The 20,604-nt window shown below is 41.5% G+C and overlaps 1 protein-coding gene across 3 annotated transcripts in view; it reads left to right on the forward strand.

Moving 5' to 3' along the window:
- Positions 1 to 997: 997 nt before the first annotated feature.
- Positions 998 to 20,604, forward strand: part of LOC137098766 (contactin-associated protein-like 4) — an 84,527-nt gene continuing 64,920 nt past the window's right edge. The window contains exon 1 of one of the 3 annotated variants that reach the window (XM_067475345.1): positions 998 to 1,906. In XM_067475345.1, coding sequence (XP_067331446.1) covers positions 1,822 to 1,906 — 85 coding nt within the window. In that variant the 5' untranslated portion in view covers positions 998 to 1,821. The remainder of the gene's footprint in view (positions 1,907 to 20,604) is intronic. The other 2 variants (XM_067475344.1, XM_067475343.1) reach the window with 2 other exon arrangements.

A 20,604-nucleotide genomic window follows, 5' to 3' on the forward strand; every position in this document is an offset into this window, starting at 1 on the left:
TGTCTATGTGTGTGTGTGTGTGTATGTCAGTGCACAGTTTGATCCTTTGTTTCTCACACACTCTGGCTTCAGTGTTATCTGATTCCCCAGTCGTATTTGCTCTCAACAGGTTTTTTTCCTTTATCAGATTCTCCTGCTTGCGCTGCAGGTCTTCTCTGTTTCAGGGCTTTTGCTTTTAATGTGCAAACCCTGCTCAGTGCTACCAGGAGCTCCGCTCCTGTGTGACTTCACGGTTAGCCATCTTGTCCGCTGAAAAACAGTTGTGCATCTGAGCGATTTTATTCAACACACCCATGGCCAGCTGCGTGAGCTGCATGAAAAATCAGCTGCATTTTGTATGTCATTTGTTTTTCCTGCTGCCTCTCTACTTTTACATTAAATCTCCACTTGCTTTTCTTCTGATGCTGATAAATGCACCTCCCATTAATTCTGGAATAAATGTACAACTCTGGGAGATGGCTATTCAAATACAGACAATTCTAACATTTTAGTTGGCTATAGCAGTGAGTGCTGAATGTGAATACTGATGTTACCTAATGTAAGAAACATTGCAAGAAATTGTGGGGCCATGAAAACTGGACAAGATAGCAGCCTCGATCCAAAGCAGAGTGGTGCTTTAAAAAACTTATATATATATATATATATCTGCACTAAACCCTCAACATGTTCTTCCATAAAAGACTCTTTGCTAAATATTATGCTTTTTATTCATCCAAATCAAACTATTTATGAATACAGTTTTTTACTTCTTTGTTGTTTTTAGTCATCTTGCTTTCACCAGGTGATTGGTGACAAAGGTTAAGGACTTTCCAGGTTTCCGTATGGGTTTTTTTCCTTTGGCGTCATTATTGGATGTTCCTGGCCCACTATTTGACGCAATGGTAACGACTTTACATGCACAGGTAGTTGCATTCTTTAATGAAAACACCTTCAGGGTCAGTCATGTTAAGAGATAACGTGGATTAGGGTTAGGCACAAAAACTACATAAATGACAAACTACATAAAAATCAAATGCTACAAACAGTAACAATGAAACACACACACACACACTTCCATACTATAGTAACCAGGTGCGTCACGGTTGTGTAGCCATCATGATCTGGGCGCACAGTGTCCCTCGCTGTTATCAAGCCCTGGTCTCCTGTGGGGCTCTTGTCGTGCCTTCCACCATCCCCTTCTCCCCCCTGTCACACTGTTTTCACTTTGAATAGTACGTCATTGCATTAAGCGCAAAAAAAACAAACAAACAAACAAACAAAAAAAAAACAGGAAGCGCCGGCGCAAACGGATCCTTTAAACGTCAAGATGCACAAAGCAGCGCTTTTTGAGGAGCATATTGGCTTTGATTACAGGTATTGCTGCGCCATGTTGTGGCACTCAGATCCTAATGCTTGCACTTTTTTTTTCTAGAAGTTTTTCAATAACTGATGGTTCACCGACTGCCTAATTCCACCTCTTCCCAAATCCACTGCGTCTTTTCTCTTGTTTGTAACGTTGTGGCTGATCAGGATATTTTGTTTGAAGCTCATTACGTCTACGTTATGCTTTTTTTTTAATCCAACAGAGTTCCTATGTTTCCGTGTACGTTCCTAAAGAAAGCCCAGAAAATAGTTCATATACAAATAAGTTTATGTGAGTGGGAGCCTGCGCCCTTCACTGACTCCAGCCACGCGGCTGCTGCTTGTCCGCAGACTTCAGTGACCACCCCCGCCCCCTCTCTCTTCCTCATCTTTCCCTTCACTTGGGTCTAAGGAGTTCTGTCTTGGAGCAGGAGAGGAGAGGTACACCGGGTTTGTTCTGCAGCTTCCCGTCGCCTCATCATGGATCTGGGGACTAAAAGAATCGCTGGGATTATCGCACAGGTCGCCCTGCTGCTGTCGAGCTCGAGCGGGACAACGGGAGAAGGTGAGCAGGCTGTGCGCTTTTTGACGTTGCCGGAGGAGACGGAGCGAATCCAGCATTGCAGACCCGGAGAGGAGGCTGGAGAGGGGGCTGGAGAACGCATGGAAGCAGTTACATCTGCTCTTAAGTTGTTTTGTCTGTGTGGATAAAGTACAGGGCTGTTTTTACTCTAAATGATGCGGGACACAGCGCGTCTCCGCTGCGCACTGGCGCTCGGGCGTAAACGACAAATAGAGAGTTACAGTGCTTGTGAATATTGATTTAATTTCCAGTTATTTAAGAGGAAGGCGCCAGCCTATCGAAACGTCTCAGTATTTTGGTCACATTATATTTAAACTAGAGGTTAAAAAACTACCAGTCTCTCGTAGGGGAGCTGTGCGTAACTGAAAGACGCTGTTGCTGCAGACATGCTGCAGGCGGTTTCTTAACCTCCACAAACCAGGACACACTTGTTCCTAAACGGCCAGTACATCAGCTGTGTGCTTTGTTTTTTGTTAGTGTGGCACAGACTGTGCAACTGTGAAGAGGTGAGAAGAGGGAAAGTTCTCCATCCTTCCACATTTCACTGATTTACTACTTGGTCCTTCCTTTGTTACCAATTTTCTGCATTGCATTTAAACTCTTTATTTGCTTTTCCTACTTTTATAAAAGCCAGTGGTTCTCTGTTACGTGACCAACACCAACTCCATCACCATCTCTGTTGCTGACTTCCTCTGAGTTTCAGTCCCTTCATGCTCCTCTCTCTTGTTTTGTGTGTGACAGACTGTCTCCTGCACGGCATTATGAACGTGGCACATGAAGCAGATCAGTAATCATTGAGATGTGATGGTCCTGGTGCAATTTAATTGGAAGGCTGTCAGAGTAGACAAACAGATTGCATCTCCTCAGCTCTGGCAGAAGCAATTGTTCGTTTTTTCCTTATTCTATTCTTTCGTAAAAACATAGCAGAATCTCCGACTGTTGCTTGATTGAAGTGTTTCCAGTTGTTATGTCTTTGCCTCCCTCAGCTGCTTCTCGTCTATAGTGATGTTTCTGACTCAGACCTGCTGCTAACTCTTCATCCTTTCTCTTTGTGCTCATCGTCTTTTTCTCCTGTTCTTTTCTTCCCGCTGTCTCCTGTCAGCTTCTGTCCTCCTCTTCTACTGGGATCTCTGCACTCCTGCTGTACCTGAATCAGAAAGCTCCTGCTGTGTTGCTCACTCTTTTAGCATCCTCCTCCTGCATACTTCCTCTCTGTTTTGTGACCACAGCACATAATTTCTCCACTCTCTGCTGCAGCTGCTGTTTCCTTTCCCTCTGTAATATTTTTTTTCCCCCTTGTCTCCTCTCTGCTGCTGTTTCTACACACGGGAGATGCTTAGTTTCACCCAGTTTTAATCTTCCTTAGTTAAAAGACTCAGAAATAGTTAAAAGCAGCACAACTAATCAGCAATATAGACAAAAGAAAATGATTTGACTAAGAGAAGCATTTCTAACAAGATAGTAAATGTGAAAAATAAAGCAAAAAATTAAATATTCTCTGCAGGTTTCCCACCTGCATGCTCAACCTCGCCACAATGCTTTACCATCACTGTGCATTAAAGAGCTAGTACCAAATGATAACAAAGTAGAGATTCATATTTTAACAGCCACAGATGGCACTCTGATGGCACGTGAGCGGAAGCGGTGAAGTGTCAGGGTTTATGTGACAAGATTCAAGGGAGTCAGCATGTTAGCTCCCCGCAGGGCCGGGAAACCAGCCTGCCTTTATCTGATCTTTTAATATTAAACAGCACGAGTGAGGTATGGAGTGTTTTAAAACAGCTGCTTACAGGGAGGCAGAGGAATGGGGACAGGTAAGCCCAATGTTTGCAGAGAGCGTGATATTAACAAAAGATGTGATCTCCGTGACTGATGACTGGTGAATAAGGCGTCATTGTCAAAATGATCAGCTCATGTTTTTTTTTTGGCCACTTGAAGTCAGCAGAATCAACTGCTAACAACACAAAACAAACTATTCTTTACACTGTAAAGTTAGAATTTCTCATCTTAGCCCTCATTATGTCTCCATCACCATCTCTCCACTATCCCCTAAGGGTTGGAGATGTAGCGCAGAGTAGGTTTGTGGGAGCTTTGTGCAGGAAATAGCTGCCAAAAAATGATACCAATGAGAGCAGTTAGCGTGACCCCACACTGTAAAGTTGCAGGTTGTAAAACCAATGCAGTGATCTGAAGATGCTAAAACATTTAGTGGAGCTGAGGAAAACTGCAAAGTGGACAACAATGTGGGTTTTGTTACTAAGTGGCACCTTAAACATTACACACAGGCATTTCATATACAGAAGTGATATAAAATATTCATAAGCGCAGCCGTAAGGATATGTGGTAAATGAATTTCACTACCATCAGGTTCATTCCACATCAGAAAGGAGCAATAGTATCAATTTGGAGGTTACATTCAAATAAGATTGTGAGAAATTCATTGTGAAAACAAAAAAGACTATTTGTTCCCACTCAAAGCAGCAGAAAACAGACAACAGTCCACTTTAGCCTGGGGGCAAGTTGTGTGTCACATCGCATGTCTCGTAGCAGCCACATGCTTTATTCAGGGCGCAAGTCGACCAGCTTAAACTTGTCTTGTGCCCATACACTCGTCTAAAAATTTAAATAAACACGGTATTCATTAGTGTCTGGCTGCTGTGTGAGCACCTTCTGACAGCTTTAACAGTAAATGTGGCAGAAGTGGAAAGTGGGTATTGTGAATGTAAATACCACGGACGGATGAGATGCAACCGTCAGAGTTTCTTGTGATGGATCTTTCCTTTTTAGTTTTGCTCGTGTAAACCAAGGCTTTAGCCACCGTCGGTCTGATGCAGGTTCTCCTAAATGCACCTAAACATGAAGTCTGTAAAGTTTGTGGGAAAACAGAACGGAGCAGGAGGACTGGACTATAACGAACTGTAAAGTGTCGAAGCCTATGGCTGCTCATAGATACATTACACTTTGGTGTCCAAGTGTTACGGACAGGGTTTGACCCTCTGTGATTGGTCACAAGGGGTTCTAAAACCTTTTGGGGGGGTTGGGGGTTGATCAGATAGGAGAGCCATACCAATGAGGAACAGGGTAGGCGTGGCAGCAAGGTAGGCACACAAACCAAGGAAGGGAAAACACCCTTCACACACACACACTCAATACCAATGGAGGAGAGGGAGTTTTTGCCAATCTGTTCTGAATAACATTAAAAAACTCTTTAATAATATTAGGCACAGCACTGCCAGGCAAGTAGTTCTACATTAATTTGTACATTGGGTTTTTCTGCTGCATTAAAAAAGTTCTTGTACATATGACATCTTAATCTCATGCATATGGTCTTTGGGTTTTAGGTGGAATTCTTATTGTAATCTGTGTGTAAACACATTAATGTAAAAGTGCAGATACCTGGATTTGACCCTGTACTGTTGCTTTAAGGTGGAGATGGTCGGAATGTAGAGATTGTGATGTACATCAAAGGTTCTGTCTAAAATTAGATTATAAAATAGATTATGAGGCTATTTTGTCTATTTTGGAGTTTAAGTTTAAGTATAAGCCACACAAACATAAGTAAAAATGCAAATCTTATGATAAACACCAACTTCTAAAACAGATCAACAAGTTATTTTAACAGCCTTGTTTCAGTAAGTCCTGTGTTCATTGGAACATTTGAAAATGTGTATGAATTTGTTTTGGTAGATGAGCACTGGTGTCAGAGTCCAAATGTGACATGTTTTGCTGCCATTTGCCTGAAGGAAAAGTTTTAAACAATACGTTATGGATATTACAATAGTGAGCATTCTCACGTTAAATCAATAACTACATAAATGCATACTGACCATCAGCCATCAATGACATCATCGATGGCCGTCCAAATGCAAACAGAGAAGAAGCATTTGAACGTTTGTCCATTATGATGTCCATTGAATGTCAAAAACCCAGGAAAAACTACTTTTATGAAAATGTTTAATTCTTGTTTTTTTTATTTTATCTGCTGGCTTAGTGTCTGTTAAACAGAAAAAACGGTTACAGGGATTTATGAAAGTGTGCAGCACAAGTGCTTCTTGACCTTCTTAGCCTGTATAAGGTCAGGCCCCTGAAGAAGCCCAATCAATCTGGGCTGATTTGACCCATGCCCTCAGGGAAGAGTTTCTCATGTTACCATCACGGCGTAGATACACTTTGGCAACAGGTTTAAACTTTAATTTATTCCTGTTGTTACTAGTTTGATCAATGACTTCTTTGTCGTTTCTGTCTTGTTCTGTTCATGTGTGTATTGTTGGATGTTATTTGTGCTGCTCGCAGTTAAACAAATTGCCCCTCGGTCGTAAAAAAAAGTTACATCGAAATCTGATAAAACTGTAGAGACATGAATGCAGTGTCGATACCTGATCCCTGACTCACATTTTGCGTTAATCAAATCGTGGCTAACTATTATAAATGCAAACATTTACAGACATTACAGACAACATTTAAAAATTACAGAGGTGATTTTGGATTCAGTGCCTTGCCCAGGGACACTCCAACATGAAGCCAGAAGGAGCAATGAATCAAACCATTGACCCTGGGGTTCGTGGATGACTGCTCGACCCACTGAGCTACAGCTGCCCCCTATTTGAAGCTACAACACCAAAACAGAATTTTGGCGTGAAGTAAAATAGAGACTTTTTCAAAATAGCCAGAATGCCTGATCTGGTTTGTGTTTGAGCTGCAAAACTAATTTTGTTTTCCAGCACATTTAAGCATAAGATGCCTATTCATAAAAAGCAGCCTTCCCAAATCAGAAATGACACGAGAAAATATAAATAAAAGACAACTTGTTACGTAAATGTTTAATATTTGAGCAACTTTTATATTGGTTCCTTATAAATATATACACTATCCACTGCAATTCAACCATGGAGCTTTAGATCAGACTCTCTGAAACATGTTGCTTACTGTATAAGGGCTCAAGTTACAGTCGATACAAAAACACAGTCAATCCTTTCATTCAAACAGTTTTTTATCCTGTACATCACTGCAACTTTAGTCATCACTAACAGATTGAGGTTCCTCTTCCTGGCTTGCTCTTTCCTTCTCTTTCTCGGCCTCTTCCTCGAGGTTTTTCTTTTAATCTCCCCTCTCAGCAGGTTTAGAGCCACTGGAGTGTGTGTTATAATCATAGCCTAATGACAGATAATCTCAAGAACACTTAATGACTTTAATCCTAGTCTAATGACAGATAATACCGCCGCACTGTGTGTGTGTGTGTGTGTGTGTGCGCGCTGATTTGCATTTTTGTCCTCTTTCCTGGGTGTTTAAATGAGGCTGACTGTGGAGAGTCAGCTGATTTTCAGTTGGGCTTCAAGCAGAGAAGTTGTCACTTTTCTTTCTGCCTGCAGAAGGAGGAAAGTATGTCTGTCTTGCCTCAAAGTTGGTTGTTGGCTTTGAAAAGCTGTGTGAGAATCAAATGATTTGTCACATAAAACAGGCAGTTAGAAATACTTTATATCTTTTTACTGCCTGCCCTCCAGTCAGTCATTTTGTGATAATGCTACAAAGATGCAGACAGGCAGTCGATTGCGCTTTTTTTCTTTATGATTTTGGAGCAAATTACATCAAATTAAAAGCAGCATGGATCAGGGAATGTTATAAATGAAGTAAATGTTTGAGCTTCTGAACTGTTATCTCCACCAGGATTATTCTGGTGAAGAAAACGCTGTGGATGGTATCGAATTCAGCAGTGTGTTTCAGGTGTGGCAAAGCCCCATATCATGAGAATTTATTAGTTTTCAGCGAGCTGGTTGTTTGCAGCTAGGACATAAACCTGTGAATATAAACAGTTGGCTGTGAATATGTGGTGAAAATGCCTGCCAACCTTCTGGACCTTTATGATTCACGAGCCGGCAACGGCATTAGCCAGGATGAAGAGGAAGGGAAGTATCTGAGGATAAATCCCCTTCATATTTCTCCTTTAGTGTCAATTATGGAAATGTGTGCAGGCAATGCAGTGCCATGAATGAGATCTTATGAAGTCAAGGTTACAGAATGAACGTGAGCCACCAGTCATGAATCTGAATTTATTAACCTAAGAACAGGTAGTTAGGTGAGGAGGTGGGAGAGGGCTGTAGTGCATCCTTTTGGATATTAGGACCTACTGCACTGCTGTATTTGTTCAAGGCTGTCCTCAGAAGTGGCGTGGCTCCCCCCCGCAAAAATCGAAGCCATTAATCATGTGGGGCTGTCATCATCTCAGATGACGCTTGTCACTTTGGATTCTCGATCCGCTTTCATCTGCAGAGGTCATGATACTCTGTCGCTCTGGCTTTGAGAGATGATGTTGAGTGGAATACCTTCACCGGCATTTCTCGCTGTGGCTGCTTTCCGGCGTCAGTTTTTACAGACTTCAAAGGTTTTTGTTTACAGTTAAAGAAATTTGTATTTCAGCAATAAGCAGCCTGTCACTGCTGGAAAGTAGCTGCTATTTCACACATCAGATGTTTTTTAACCTCTACTGTCAGTGTATTTAAAATTCGGGACTGATTAAGGTGAAGTTATGTGACAGAACAGAAACTCTTCAATCTACTACCATGTCATCTCCAGTGGTTCTCACCCAAATAGATATTAATGTCTGTATACTCAGAATATGGTTCTGAAGATTGGAGAATTTGCATGTAAGGGTGAATTCCCAGTAAATACTCAATTCAAACGCATATCTGTCTTTGTGCGGAACATATTTGCAGCCAGATTATACTTTCAATTAAAGTAAATGGCAAATTTTAAGTACAATGATACTGAAAATATCAATAAAATATTCCCAGACAGCAGTCGACCAAAATATCCCATGTTGCAGGACAACATCCGATTTGTTTGTGTCGAAGCACTTTATTAAGGCCGGACTTTGATGTCTGACTAAATAGAGTAAATGTCACTTCACACAGAACATATTTCTTCTTTTTAACTTTAACCAAAGTCTTTTTGTTGTCTAAATCAAATCAAAATGTGACTCACTTTTCCGACTGGTTCCGTAAGAACGTCATCATAAAGAGACAGAGTTAACCTGTCTGTTGCTGTTAAGTTACGTCACTATAAGTGGCCGTGTTGGCAGAACGGTTAGAACCCATGGGTTCTGCTCAGCCTGCTTTGACTCTTCTTCCTCCAGGTATCCAATTTTCTCCCACATGCCAAAGACCTGTTGTCTGTCTCTCTGTCAGCCATGCCAGGGTTTACCCCACCTCACCTCAAGCTGATCCCAGGTGTCATTTGTAGACCTTAACAGCAGTATTTATAAAGAAACACAGGTATTTATGAACGAATGGTGCATTCGATAACAACCATGTGTGATGCAAAATATAGCAGTATGCATAAAGTCCCACTCAGAGTAGACTAACAGATAAAGAGAGGTAGAGAATAGTGCCTCACTGTGCTCCTGGGTAATTTGTTTCACACATTTTAACTATTGGAAAAAGGTGTAGAGACTTCAAGGAGGAGTAGTCAAATGATAATATCTCTTCTTCCCTGTACAGCAGCTTACATTACAATGGAGCACTTCATGATCGAGCACTTGATTCCGCGGCGTCTTTCAATTTGTTTCTGTTGAAATGTTTATGACCAAAAAAGTCTAATTGTCACATAAAGATATATTAGGCAGAAGAAAAACTGTCAAATACAAACAAGTCAACCCAGAAGCTGGTGGTGTCAAAATCCCACCGCCTCCTCTAGAGAAGCTAGTTCCAAACGGTTAAGATAAATGATGCAATGGCCTGTTTTTTAGTTGCGTGGTGTCATGAATCTGAATTCAGGTCTCTACACTGGCTTCCTGTAGCTGCTCGCATCAGGTTCAAAGCTCTGTCTCTCGCCTACAGGGCCATCAGCTCAACAGCTCCTGTTTACCTCAACTCCCTCATTCTGGTCCGCTGCGGTCTGACAACGAACGACGTCCGGTGTCCCAGCACCGCACAGAAGACACCAAGCAAAACTGTTCAGCACACTGATCCCAGGATGGTGGAACGAGCTAATAAACGCTGCACGCTCAGCAGACTCTCTCCCAATATTCAAAACACTGCTGAAAACAGAACTCTTCCGCATCTTCCATGCACTTAAATGTATGAAATGCACTTGCGTCTCGTGAAATGTGAACGCTTTTCTGATGGGATTTTGCTTGATGTTTTCTCCTTGACCTTGCACCTCACTTGTAAGTCGCTTTGGATAAAAGCGTCTGCTAAAGGACTAAATGTCAATGTAAAAGAAAATTGCTCCATGATAATTAAAAGCAAATACATTTAAAACTTAAAACAACAGAACTTACGGCTGACTCTGTATCTCACACCATATTATATTATAGACTTGGTGGTTTTGCTGTGATATTGCTGGTGGTCGGTTTCACGGGTTATGGTGTACTTTCACTAAAAATGATAAGATGAACCACATCGGACCAGAGAGAGACAGGTGGTCTCTGAGCTCTGAAGACACACTGCTGTGGCAATTTCAATGTCATATTGCTATTCCCTCCTCTCCACTTTAGAAGTTTCTCCTTGAAAATATGGAGGGTGGACTCTCATGTTACAGTCAGAATCTGTACATTATTACACGTTTGTAAAGCTAATTGAATAATATTTGCCGTCAGCAAATATCCTAAAATAGATTCTGAGCACAGCTTAATTCTGTGGCTGCTGTGCATTTTTTTTTTTTTTTTTTTTTTGCGAAGCCAGTACCGTGTGACCACAGCTCTGCAGCCTGCTGCTCCGTGCTGACTGCTAATGAGAAGAAGCAGGGCCAGTCAGTTTGTATTAGGGAGGAGGACAGAGCTGAGTCAGTGGCCATTAAAGATAGAAGGGTGAGGCTGAATATCAACACGACAAGACAGAGCTAAATCACAGCTAAGCACTTTGAGGCAGAACAGAGGAGATGGCTGAGCTGGGTGCACAAAATGAAGATGAGAGGGGGAAAAAAAGAGAAACATTTGAGAGGATAAACTTCAGGGGTCAGAGTTCACAGGCTGCATAGTGCTGGTAATATCTCTGTTTCTTACAACTGCAGTGACATTTTCTGTTGCCTTTCCCATTTCGTCCCTCACTGACTTGGCCGCCGTCTGAATGCGCCACCTCACATCTTCGAGATGATTCGAATTCGTCAGACGAAAGCAGGAGTCAGAGAAGGCCGAGGATGACAGGGAAGACGGTGGGGACCAAGGAGGAAGGGGGAAGAGACAGAAGCAGGGGAAAGCTGGAAAAGAATAAATACGAGGTCACGAGAAATAGGAGCAGGATCAATTAAGGTTAAAGGAGGAGTGGAAAAAACAAAATACCGGACAGATGAATTCAGCAGTTCCTCCTGTTGACAATCTCAACTGCCTCTACAGTTTCAGTCCCCACTGGTTTATGAGTGTGTGTGTATGTTTCTATGTGTTTCATGCTCAGCTCATAGTTTTTAATAATAATAATAATAATAATAAAATAATAATACATTAAAAAGTGCTATTTAAAATGTTAAAAATAAAATAAAAAATCTTCTCTTAAACGGCGAATCGTTTTACCTGTAACTCAATAGGTAAAATTTCTTTTTCCTTGGCCTGCTCCCTTTCAGGGGTCTCCAAAGCGAATCATGTGCCTCCATCTAACCCTGTCCTCTGCATCCTGTTCTCTCACACCAACTAACTTCATGTCCTCTCTCACTACATCCATAAATCTCCTCTTTGGTCTTCCTCTAGACCTCCTGCCTGGCAGCTCCAACCTCAGCATCCTTCTACAGATATATTCACAGTTTCTCCTCTGAACATGTCCAAACCACCTGAATCTGGCCTCTCTGACTTTATCTCCAAAACATCTAACATGAGCTGTCCCTCTTATGTCCTCATTCCTGATCCTGTCCATCCTCGTCACTCCCAAAGAGAACCTCAACATCTAAAGCTCTGCTACCTCCAGATCTGCCTCCTGTCTTTTCTTCAGTGCCACTGTCTCTAAGCCGAACAACATCTCTGGTCTCACCACCATCTTGAACACCTTTCCTTTCATTCACGCTGTTAGATTTTGAAGAGCGGAAAGGCAGCGGAAAGGCAGCGGAAAGGCAGTTCCTCCACCTGCAGGGAGCAGGTGGAGGAACTGCCTTTCCGCTCTTCATCCTCTTCAACGCCCTCCTCACTTCACTCTTACTAATCTTTGCTACTTCCTGCTCCACACCAGTCACCTCTTCTACTCTTCGTTCCCTTTCATTTTTCTCATTCATCAACTCTTCAAAGTTCTCCTTCCATCTTCCCATCACACTCCTGGCACCTGTCAATACTTTTCCATCCTTATCTTTAATCACACTAACCTGCTGCACATCCTTCCCATCTCTATCTCTTTGTCTGGCCAACCTGTACAAATCCACCTGTCCCTCTTTAGTGTCCAACCTAGTCCTCATATGCTCTTTGTTTGGCCTTTGCCACCTCTACCTTCACCTTACGCTGTATCTCCCTGTACTCATGTCTCTTCTCTTCAGTCCTCTCAGTGTCCCACTTCTTCTTAGCTAACCTCTTTCTCTGTATACACTCCTGAACTTCCTCGTCCCACCACCAAGTCTCCTTGTCCACTTTTCTCTTTCCTGATGACACCCCGAGTACCCTCCTACCTGTCTCCCTGATTACATTAGCTGTAGTGGTCCAGTCATCTGGAAGCACCTCCTGACCACCCAGAACCTGTCTCAGCTCCTCCCCGAAAACTACACAACATTTTTCCTTTTTTAACTTCCAAAATTTCGTCCCTTGCTCTGCCTTAGTCCTCTTCATCTTCCTCACCACCAGAGTCATTTTACACCCCACCATCCTGTATAGTCTGGCTACACTCTCCCCTACCAATACTTTGCAGTCACTGATCTCTTTCAGATTACAATGTTGACACGTTTAAAATTTTTCTTGTGACCTTACCCTAAACTTTTTGTGCCCAACCCTAACGCAATTTTTGTGCGTGCAAGTATTTCCTGTCAAATACGGGGGCCTGGTGGGGCAATGGTAGAGCATTGGCTTGAGATGCAGTAGGCAGCATCAAATCCCACCCCAACAGGTGTGATCCCGCCCAGCCACCAAGGGCCCCCCGGTGCCAGTCCCTAGCCACGACAAAATGAGAGGGTTGCGGCAGGAAGGGCGTCCGGTGTGAAAAGTCATGCCAAACCAACGTGCAGAACACGTACCGCTGTGGCGACCCCTGAAGCGGCAAGCCGTTGATCCCTTGGCGTCGAATGATGGCACTCCAAAGGTTAACTGTGGTGTCAATATGATACGCCAAAGGATGTAAAAAATGTGATACCTGAAATCATGAAATCGTGGAATGAGAGCACGTTGGCATTACACCTGTAGTTTAACAGGAACTACATTCAGATAACATTATAGCCACTATCCACCATCTATATTCCTAACCTGATGTAATCCCTGTTCTTTGTTACTACAGAGACCATCATAAAACACTTTGCTCTGACATATGGCCTCACATATGAGATGCACTGCAGTCTGTTGGGAGCTGAGAGTGGCTGCAGGGGGTTTCAGATCTTGACCGGTCATATCACAGCAGTGATAAATTTTATACCAACATACCAAACAACAACAAAGGAAGAATCATTTCTGTGAAGTGCATTATCAGGACTGAGATAAAGGACTTGCCAGTTTCAGAAAAAGATTAAACGTATGGCAAGCAGAGAACAAATGTGTGTAATATTGCTCCAGAGCATTGTTACATATACAGTCCTCTGCTTCTACACTGCTATCATCATCAGAACCAGCACTTCTCTGAAGAGGAAGTCACTTTGATGTGTGGGGTTATTTGGTGTAAAAGTTGTGGGCTTCTTTCTTATATTACATGGCCTGAAACAATACAGTATCTTAATTTATCGTACATTTCTGAGGATTCTCAGGATTTTCAGCCCAAAAACCTCCAATGACACTGTCTTCTGAAGGATTTAGTAGTAATGGCAAAATGTTTGGCATCAGTTGACTTCCCAAATTTGGGAAAAGACAGAAACTCCAAACTCAGGAAAGTTGAGTTGTGAATGTTTGGGAGGCAGAGTAAGAAAAAGAAGATGGAAAATGCAACAATGTTTTTCTTTAAAGAAGATTTTGTTCTAATGTTTCCTCAGGGAGGATAGTCATATAATAAAGGAGGTATGTGCTGAGAATGCAGCTCATGTCTCATAGGTGTATAAAATCTGCAGTCTTTACTGCTGGAACTTATACAAAATTATGTTACTGCTGTAACAGTAGCAGAAAAGTCACATATACAGTACAGTAATGTGGTAACAGTAGTTACCAGTCCACATTTTAGTCTGGCTGACTTGTTTGTTATCTTAGTAGGAGTCTGATAGAGAGCCGAGTTTATAGTGGAGAAATTGCTGAGATGTACTAGCTCAGTGCAGCGGCTGGAAGTTGGTGGTCACCCTTGAGTTTCACTTTGAGGACTCACAACTGGACTGATGTAAGTAATTAGGACCGACACTGAGTAAGGTGTTGATGGTCTATGATAGCTCATAAACTGCATTCTCATTTTCTCTTTGTACCCACGACATATAAGAGGAACCTTGCAAATCCAATAACTTGGTGAAGGTCAGGAGAATGAACCAATGAAGACTAAATCAGTGTCATTCATTCTGTGAATCAGTGTGGTACCCATGGTCTCTGTAGCCCAGGGCCCTGCAGGTAAACGGTCCTGGATCTGGCAGATCATAGCAAGTCCCAACTTTCCTCTGTCCTCATATCTCAGTGAAAAATGGACTGGGCTGGAAAAGGCTATTGTATAGCATTATGACTTTCCTAACAAACTTAACTTCTGTACGGCCGATTCAGAATACGATTTGGTCATGAAAACTAGTTGGACATAGTTGGTCCTGGTTTGCGCCAGTGTTGCTCAGTTGGCAGAGAAAATTGTGAAGTGTTTGCTGCGTGAAAATTCTAGTCTTAAGATCCAGTGTCTGACAGTTGTTCTCACTATAAAGCGTGTTTGCCATTTTGCAGTAGTGTCCGAATGTTAGGCGTGTAAATCTATCCACCGTACAGTGCACTCACCGTATCCCACAATGCAACATGCAGTACATGTAATGTAACAATCCCACAATGCAGTTGGTGGAAACAGTATTAATGTGTGAACTGTCCAGTGTTTGACAGTCCTTTCTCGTCTTCAGGTCCTGAACCTGTCCTCAGCTTTATTTCAAATGCTGGATGTTAGTAATAATGCGACACTGGGGACTTGTAAAATAGAAAAAAAACAGCACTTCAGTTAAATTAATTTTGCCAAGCTGCTTGGATGGTGTTAATATCTATGTGCATTTCATCTGAATGACAGAAACAAATTACCTTCTATGTAGATGTGTTGATGTTTTCAATTAAGAGGCAAATCTATTCAAATCATCTACTTAGTGTCAGCTGGTGGATAAGCACATATTTTATGATACATATCTCCCCCTGGATCCATTAGTATAAGTGCTGCAGCCTGCAGCATTTCCTCTAAATCTGCATAATTCTGGCATTTAAAATTTGAAATGACACAGAATACTTTCAATGAGAGTCTGTGGACGGGTGCGGGCCTGCGGTGGCATCAGTGCGACCACGGCTACAATTTCCTATTATAACATTGTGACTGAACGCCGAGCTTCGGAAGAGTTTAAAGTGAACCATGGTGAAAATCTTCTTTGTGAGCGGCTTGTTTCAACTCTGTGAGTTAAACCTGGCAGTTTAAAGATGAAGAGATTTTAAATGCTGCCATAACGTGGCTCGCTGCTGTTTTGATCACTTCATTTGGTTTATGTCTGTCTCCCACACAGCCACCCACACCGCTGCACAGTGTGACGAGCCTCAGTGAGAAGCACGATTGTTCTTCGCCTTTCAAAGGCAGCGCTACATTAGTGGTTTGCAGAGGGGTGTATACATTAGGATGCTGCTTGCAGTACATATGCATTAAGGTGCATTTTTCAATGATATAATGCTGACAGGTCTTTGGACCCCAGAGCTATTAGTAGACGTTTTTACTGAATAAAAATGACACTTTTAACAAGCTTTTTAATGCCCATTCCACAGTTTGAAGTGGGGATCCATACGGTTTTATTGGACCAATTCTGTTACTCCGAGTACAAAATGGTTAGATTGTTTCAATCGGAGTCAGTCGAAGTTAATTCTATGTTACACTGCACGGTATTACAACAGCAATGAAAGCAAAGATGGTTTTCGGGTTTACCGTTTTCCTTTCCACTGTAACCTATAGGTCTTTGCTCGAGTTGTTTTACATTTAGACATTTGCATTTAGTCATTTAGCAGAGTCACGGAGGAAACATCAAAGCAAACTCCTATCAGAAAAGTGCAAGAAAGGGCAGAAAGGAATTTTTAAATTTTTTAATAGAATTTAGTGCATAGTGAGGTAGAAGATTTCTGTTTTCTCTACGTATCTGTATTGTCTTGACCTTGAGATGACTTTGCTATTTTAGAAAGTTTCCTCTTTCAATTTAACTTTATTCATACAGTAAAGCACCAATTCACAAAAATGTAAGCGTTGTTTGATACGTTTGTATGGGGCTCGCATACACAGTGAATCACAGATCACAGTCATCGTTGTTCAGTGTGTCCATTGTGTGCGAGTTAACGCTCTCTGTAATTGTATCAGCAACGGAAAGGATGATGTTGAATAAAAACAAACCTAAACTCGACCGTCAGCCACCACCTCCCCTCATCCTACGACTGAAGCGAGGTGTTTTTTTAAGGTGTCTTTCATCTACAAACATCACAGCGGCCATTGAGGAACAATCAGTTCTTTCCACGCGAGATATCCAAGTCATCTAGTGAATATTCCATAAGTTTTCATATTGCAGTCGAGGAATAAATATCCAAACGTTGTTTTTTTTCCAAATACATACAGCCCTAATGCCTGCTGTTATTCCAGCAAGAAATTAATAAGCATATCGCACAAATGCTTCAAAGGACAGCAACATTAAACTAAATTAACTTTTAAGTTAATATACCGTTTCTCTACAATTAGTATAATGCAAGGTGCATTTTTGATCATTACAACTGAAATTAACACTTAATTTTTACTTGTATTCAATTCAATTCATTCAAGTTTCATTTCCCTCACCCCCACATACAATATCTCTGCAGAGTTTACAGTACTTTTTGCTATCATGACCATATGTGACTACCATCATATAGTACAGTAGTCAAACTTTATAATACCACACACACACACACACACACACACACACACACACACACATCTGTCTAATGATTTGTATATTATTGTAGGATAGAGTTTTGCATGATGTCCATAATATGATTAAAAAATTTCCTGTAATAAGAATGTTTTGATATTGTTTATAGGTATGAAAAAAAGGAGAAAAGTTGGGGCTCACATGGTGGAAGATTTGAGAAAAAGGTCATTTTAAAGAAGGATCTCTGTCAGATGTAAATTAAATATCTGTGATTTTGTTGTGTGTTGGAAACCAGGTAAGAGCCACAACACTCTTTCAGTTCAGAAGGATTTTGCTTGCCAGTGATTCTACCTAGAATAACATAAGTAAAAACTGGACTCCTTGTTATAGTCAAGTGTAATATGATTTGTATTAACAATGTTGTATCCTAAAATACACAGTGTTAGCATATTATATCAGAAACATCTGCATTAAATGACTGAATTATGTGCACTTGCACTGTAGGTGTACTGTAGATGGTAGGTTCCATATGCTGGTCTGAAGCTTGATCAGATTGTCTCATCCTGTGCTTTTAATTATGTGTCAAAGCAATGCTAATTAAAGCGGGAGAGGAGAGCTCCTGTCATGTCCCTACCTTCAGGGTAATAGTTAGTACAGTACACTGCTCTGCATTTCAATTAATCAATTAACAATTCAAGGCACAGGCATCGTTAGACACTGACTCCTTTTGAATAATTCAGCAATTTTTATCAGTTTCTTCTGTCATGGGATGTAAATCCAATACTGTACAAAGTGCAGTCGATATAAAATCAAAAACAAGTATTATTTTTGCATAACTGCATTCTCTTATGAGGTTGGGGGTTGGATGTCCAGTATAGTAACAAGGCTCAAATCATCACTGTGATGAACCATCCGCTCTTTATCTGTTGTTGTGTGATTTTACCTCAAGTGTGAGGTAACAGATAAAAACTGTGATTACTGCTCCTGTTGAGGTTGAATTGGGAATATTTCATATTGGAACAAAACTGAACCTTTGTCACACCAGTATGTCAGCCACCCAGTTGTGGTTATCCAGAGGTTGAGTTGCTATGGCATTTTAATAATTGCTTAATAGTTTTTCCTTTTGCCCAACATTTAAAGTTTTTCTGCTTACAATTTTTAAAATGTGGCAATTTGCAGTCGCACTGTTCTGTCGGTTTTAGGTGTGAAATTTACCTGATACGTTTTAAATGTGCAATTTCCTGTTGTGCTGAAAGGATTAATTGATGTAGGCGATCAAAAGAAAATTGCCAATAAATCTGACATTTTTGGGGGGATAATTTTCCTAGAAAATAATTTCACTGTTTCCCGTTCTCACAATTTGCTGCTGCTGCTTTTGACCGTCTACATCAAACTAACTATGGTTGGACATGAACTGTTCATTGGTTGCAAGCTTAGGCTCTAGGAAATGTTATTAAGCACTTTTTTATAATTTTCATAGACAATAATTGAAAGTACTTTACTACTCTCTAGCTGCATTTGCGACACACACATAAGATTTGTCAGATTTCATATCGTTACTGTTCATTTCTTTCTATTAGGATCTTGCTTAATGCAGCTTCTTATTGTGGTTCAAAACATGCTACAGTGAGACAACACTATGTTAATTTCTCCACTTCATCCAGACTCAATCTCTTTGGGTCAAACTGGAGGTAGTAGCTATGCGGATTAGTGAAATGGACATTGACGTTTTCTGCTTGAGGATGATTGTTAGTGCTCTGGAGCAAAAACAACTATTGCTGGAGCCTCATTATCCTGCTTACTGCTACGTGCTCTGAATATCTAAGTAAGTCACCCCGGCTCATTCCGCGGAGCACTGAACTCTGGGTTTGTGTGGCTTACTGAGCTCTGAAGTGCAGGACCTTCTGTTCGCTGCTGTTTGCCGGGGTGATGGATGGAGCTCATCAGTATTCAGGGTCTCCAGTGTGGACAGTTTTTTTATTCAAATACACAGTAAAGAAGTGGACAATGCAGGTGAATGAGTCATGGTCTCCCTCCCTGTCGCTCCTGTGCCAAGTATGAGTCTGCCTATCATGTCAGTGGTGATTAATTGTGTTTGACAGTGCGGAGACCTTGGCACTCCACAGTATTTTTTTTTTTCCTTTTGAGACTTTTTACTGCTGTCAGATTCACAGTTTATTCACCTTGAATGATAAAATGACACTATGGATGGATGACTGGGCTACTGGAGAGTTGAGGATCTTTTTCTCTTTATTGCTCTTTGGAAACTGCAAAGGATTTGTTTGATGGGAGGATATTAGATGGAGATAAAAAGCCATATCTCATCAATCAGATGCTCATGTTAGTGGAGTTTTGTATTTCAGTGGAGCAATATTAGTACTGTTATTCTCAAGCACAAAATCATGGCCTATATATATCATAGGCTGAATTTATCCTGCCCTGAATCCCCTTTGCTTCTTTTCTCCATAATGTTGCTTCTAATGTCAGAGAAATGTCACCTTACGTGTCCCGTACCTTCTTACTATTTTAAAAGCTACTGATTCAGAAATGTCTACGTTCTCTTTCTTTTGACCTGAATGCATAAAATGTAAAATGTCATGGGAACATTGTATGTGTGAGTTTAACCTTAAATTTAACATTGACACAAAGCGAAAGGGGGTGCGTGTTTGTTTTCGAGCCGTTTGCGCCGAGGAGGAGCGAGTAGTATTTTGAAATTCGGGAAGCTGCCCAGCACAGTCGAGGTCAAAGTCGAGGTTCAGTGGCTGCAGAGTCCAGCAGGTATTCAACATTTAGCTCCATTTTCCTCGGAGCTGCCTGTGTTTGCGCTCCACTGATCGCACTGTCAGGGACGAGCACTCTTAAATGCCAAAGCTCTGCTGAAAAACACCGACCCGGTGTTTTTAAACTACTCTCCTCTGTTTGAGTGTTACTTCACAGAGGCTGTGCTGTCACCACACGTTATCTCCTCAGGGATTACAGCACTCAGCACTGGAGAGCCGTCCTTCTCGTTTCACCTCTTCAGGCTACTGTAATTCACCTGCTTTTCATACTGAGCGCTTCCCGGTCACAGTAACAAGTATCTGTCAGGTGAAGGCCTGCAGGGATAAAGACCATCACTAGGAGCGTCAGAGGCTCGAAGAGCTGGAGGCCTTGTGATGACCATGAAGTAGCCCAGGCGTATTTAAAACAGTGGAATTAAATATGTATGAAGCTTAGACCCACTATATTACTAACAATAGAATTATCAAAGACTGATGTGAAGAGTAAGATGACTGATTTAGTGATGAGAGTTCAGCCTCAGCTAATATTTTATTAATCTTCACAGTTTGTTTCTGTGTGTTGTGCATCATTTAAAAAGTGAAGTCATCACGTTGCGGTGAGTATTGAGAGGCAGATGAAGATGTCGTGCTGTTGAGATGAAGCACGCTATTGCTGACAGAGTAATTGAAGCTAAAGCCTTGTTGCGGGCCGGGATCGGACTGCAGCGTGAATCACGGTAATTGGCTCTTGTCTCGGCGGTGGAGAACAACATCCATTAACAGAGAGGCTTTAGATGG

Source organism: Channa argus, chromosome 14 (genome assembly GCF_033026475.1).
Source record: "Channa argus isolate prfri chromosome 14, Channa argus male v1.0, whole genome shotgun sequence".
In the NCBI taxonomy this organism is placed as follows: Eukaryota; Metazoa; Chordata; class Actinopteri; order Anabantiformes; family Channidae; genus Channa; species Channa argus.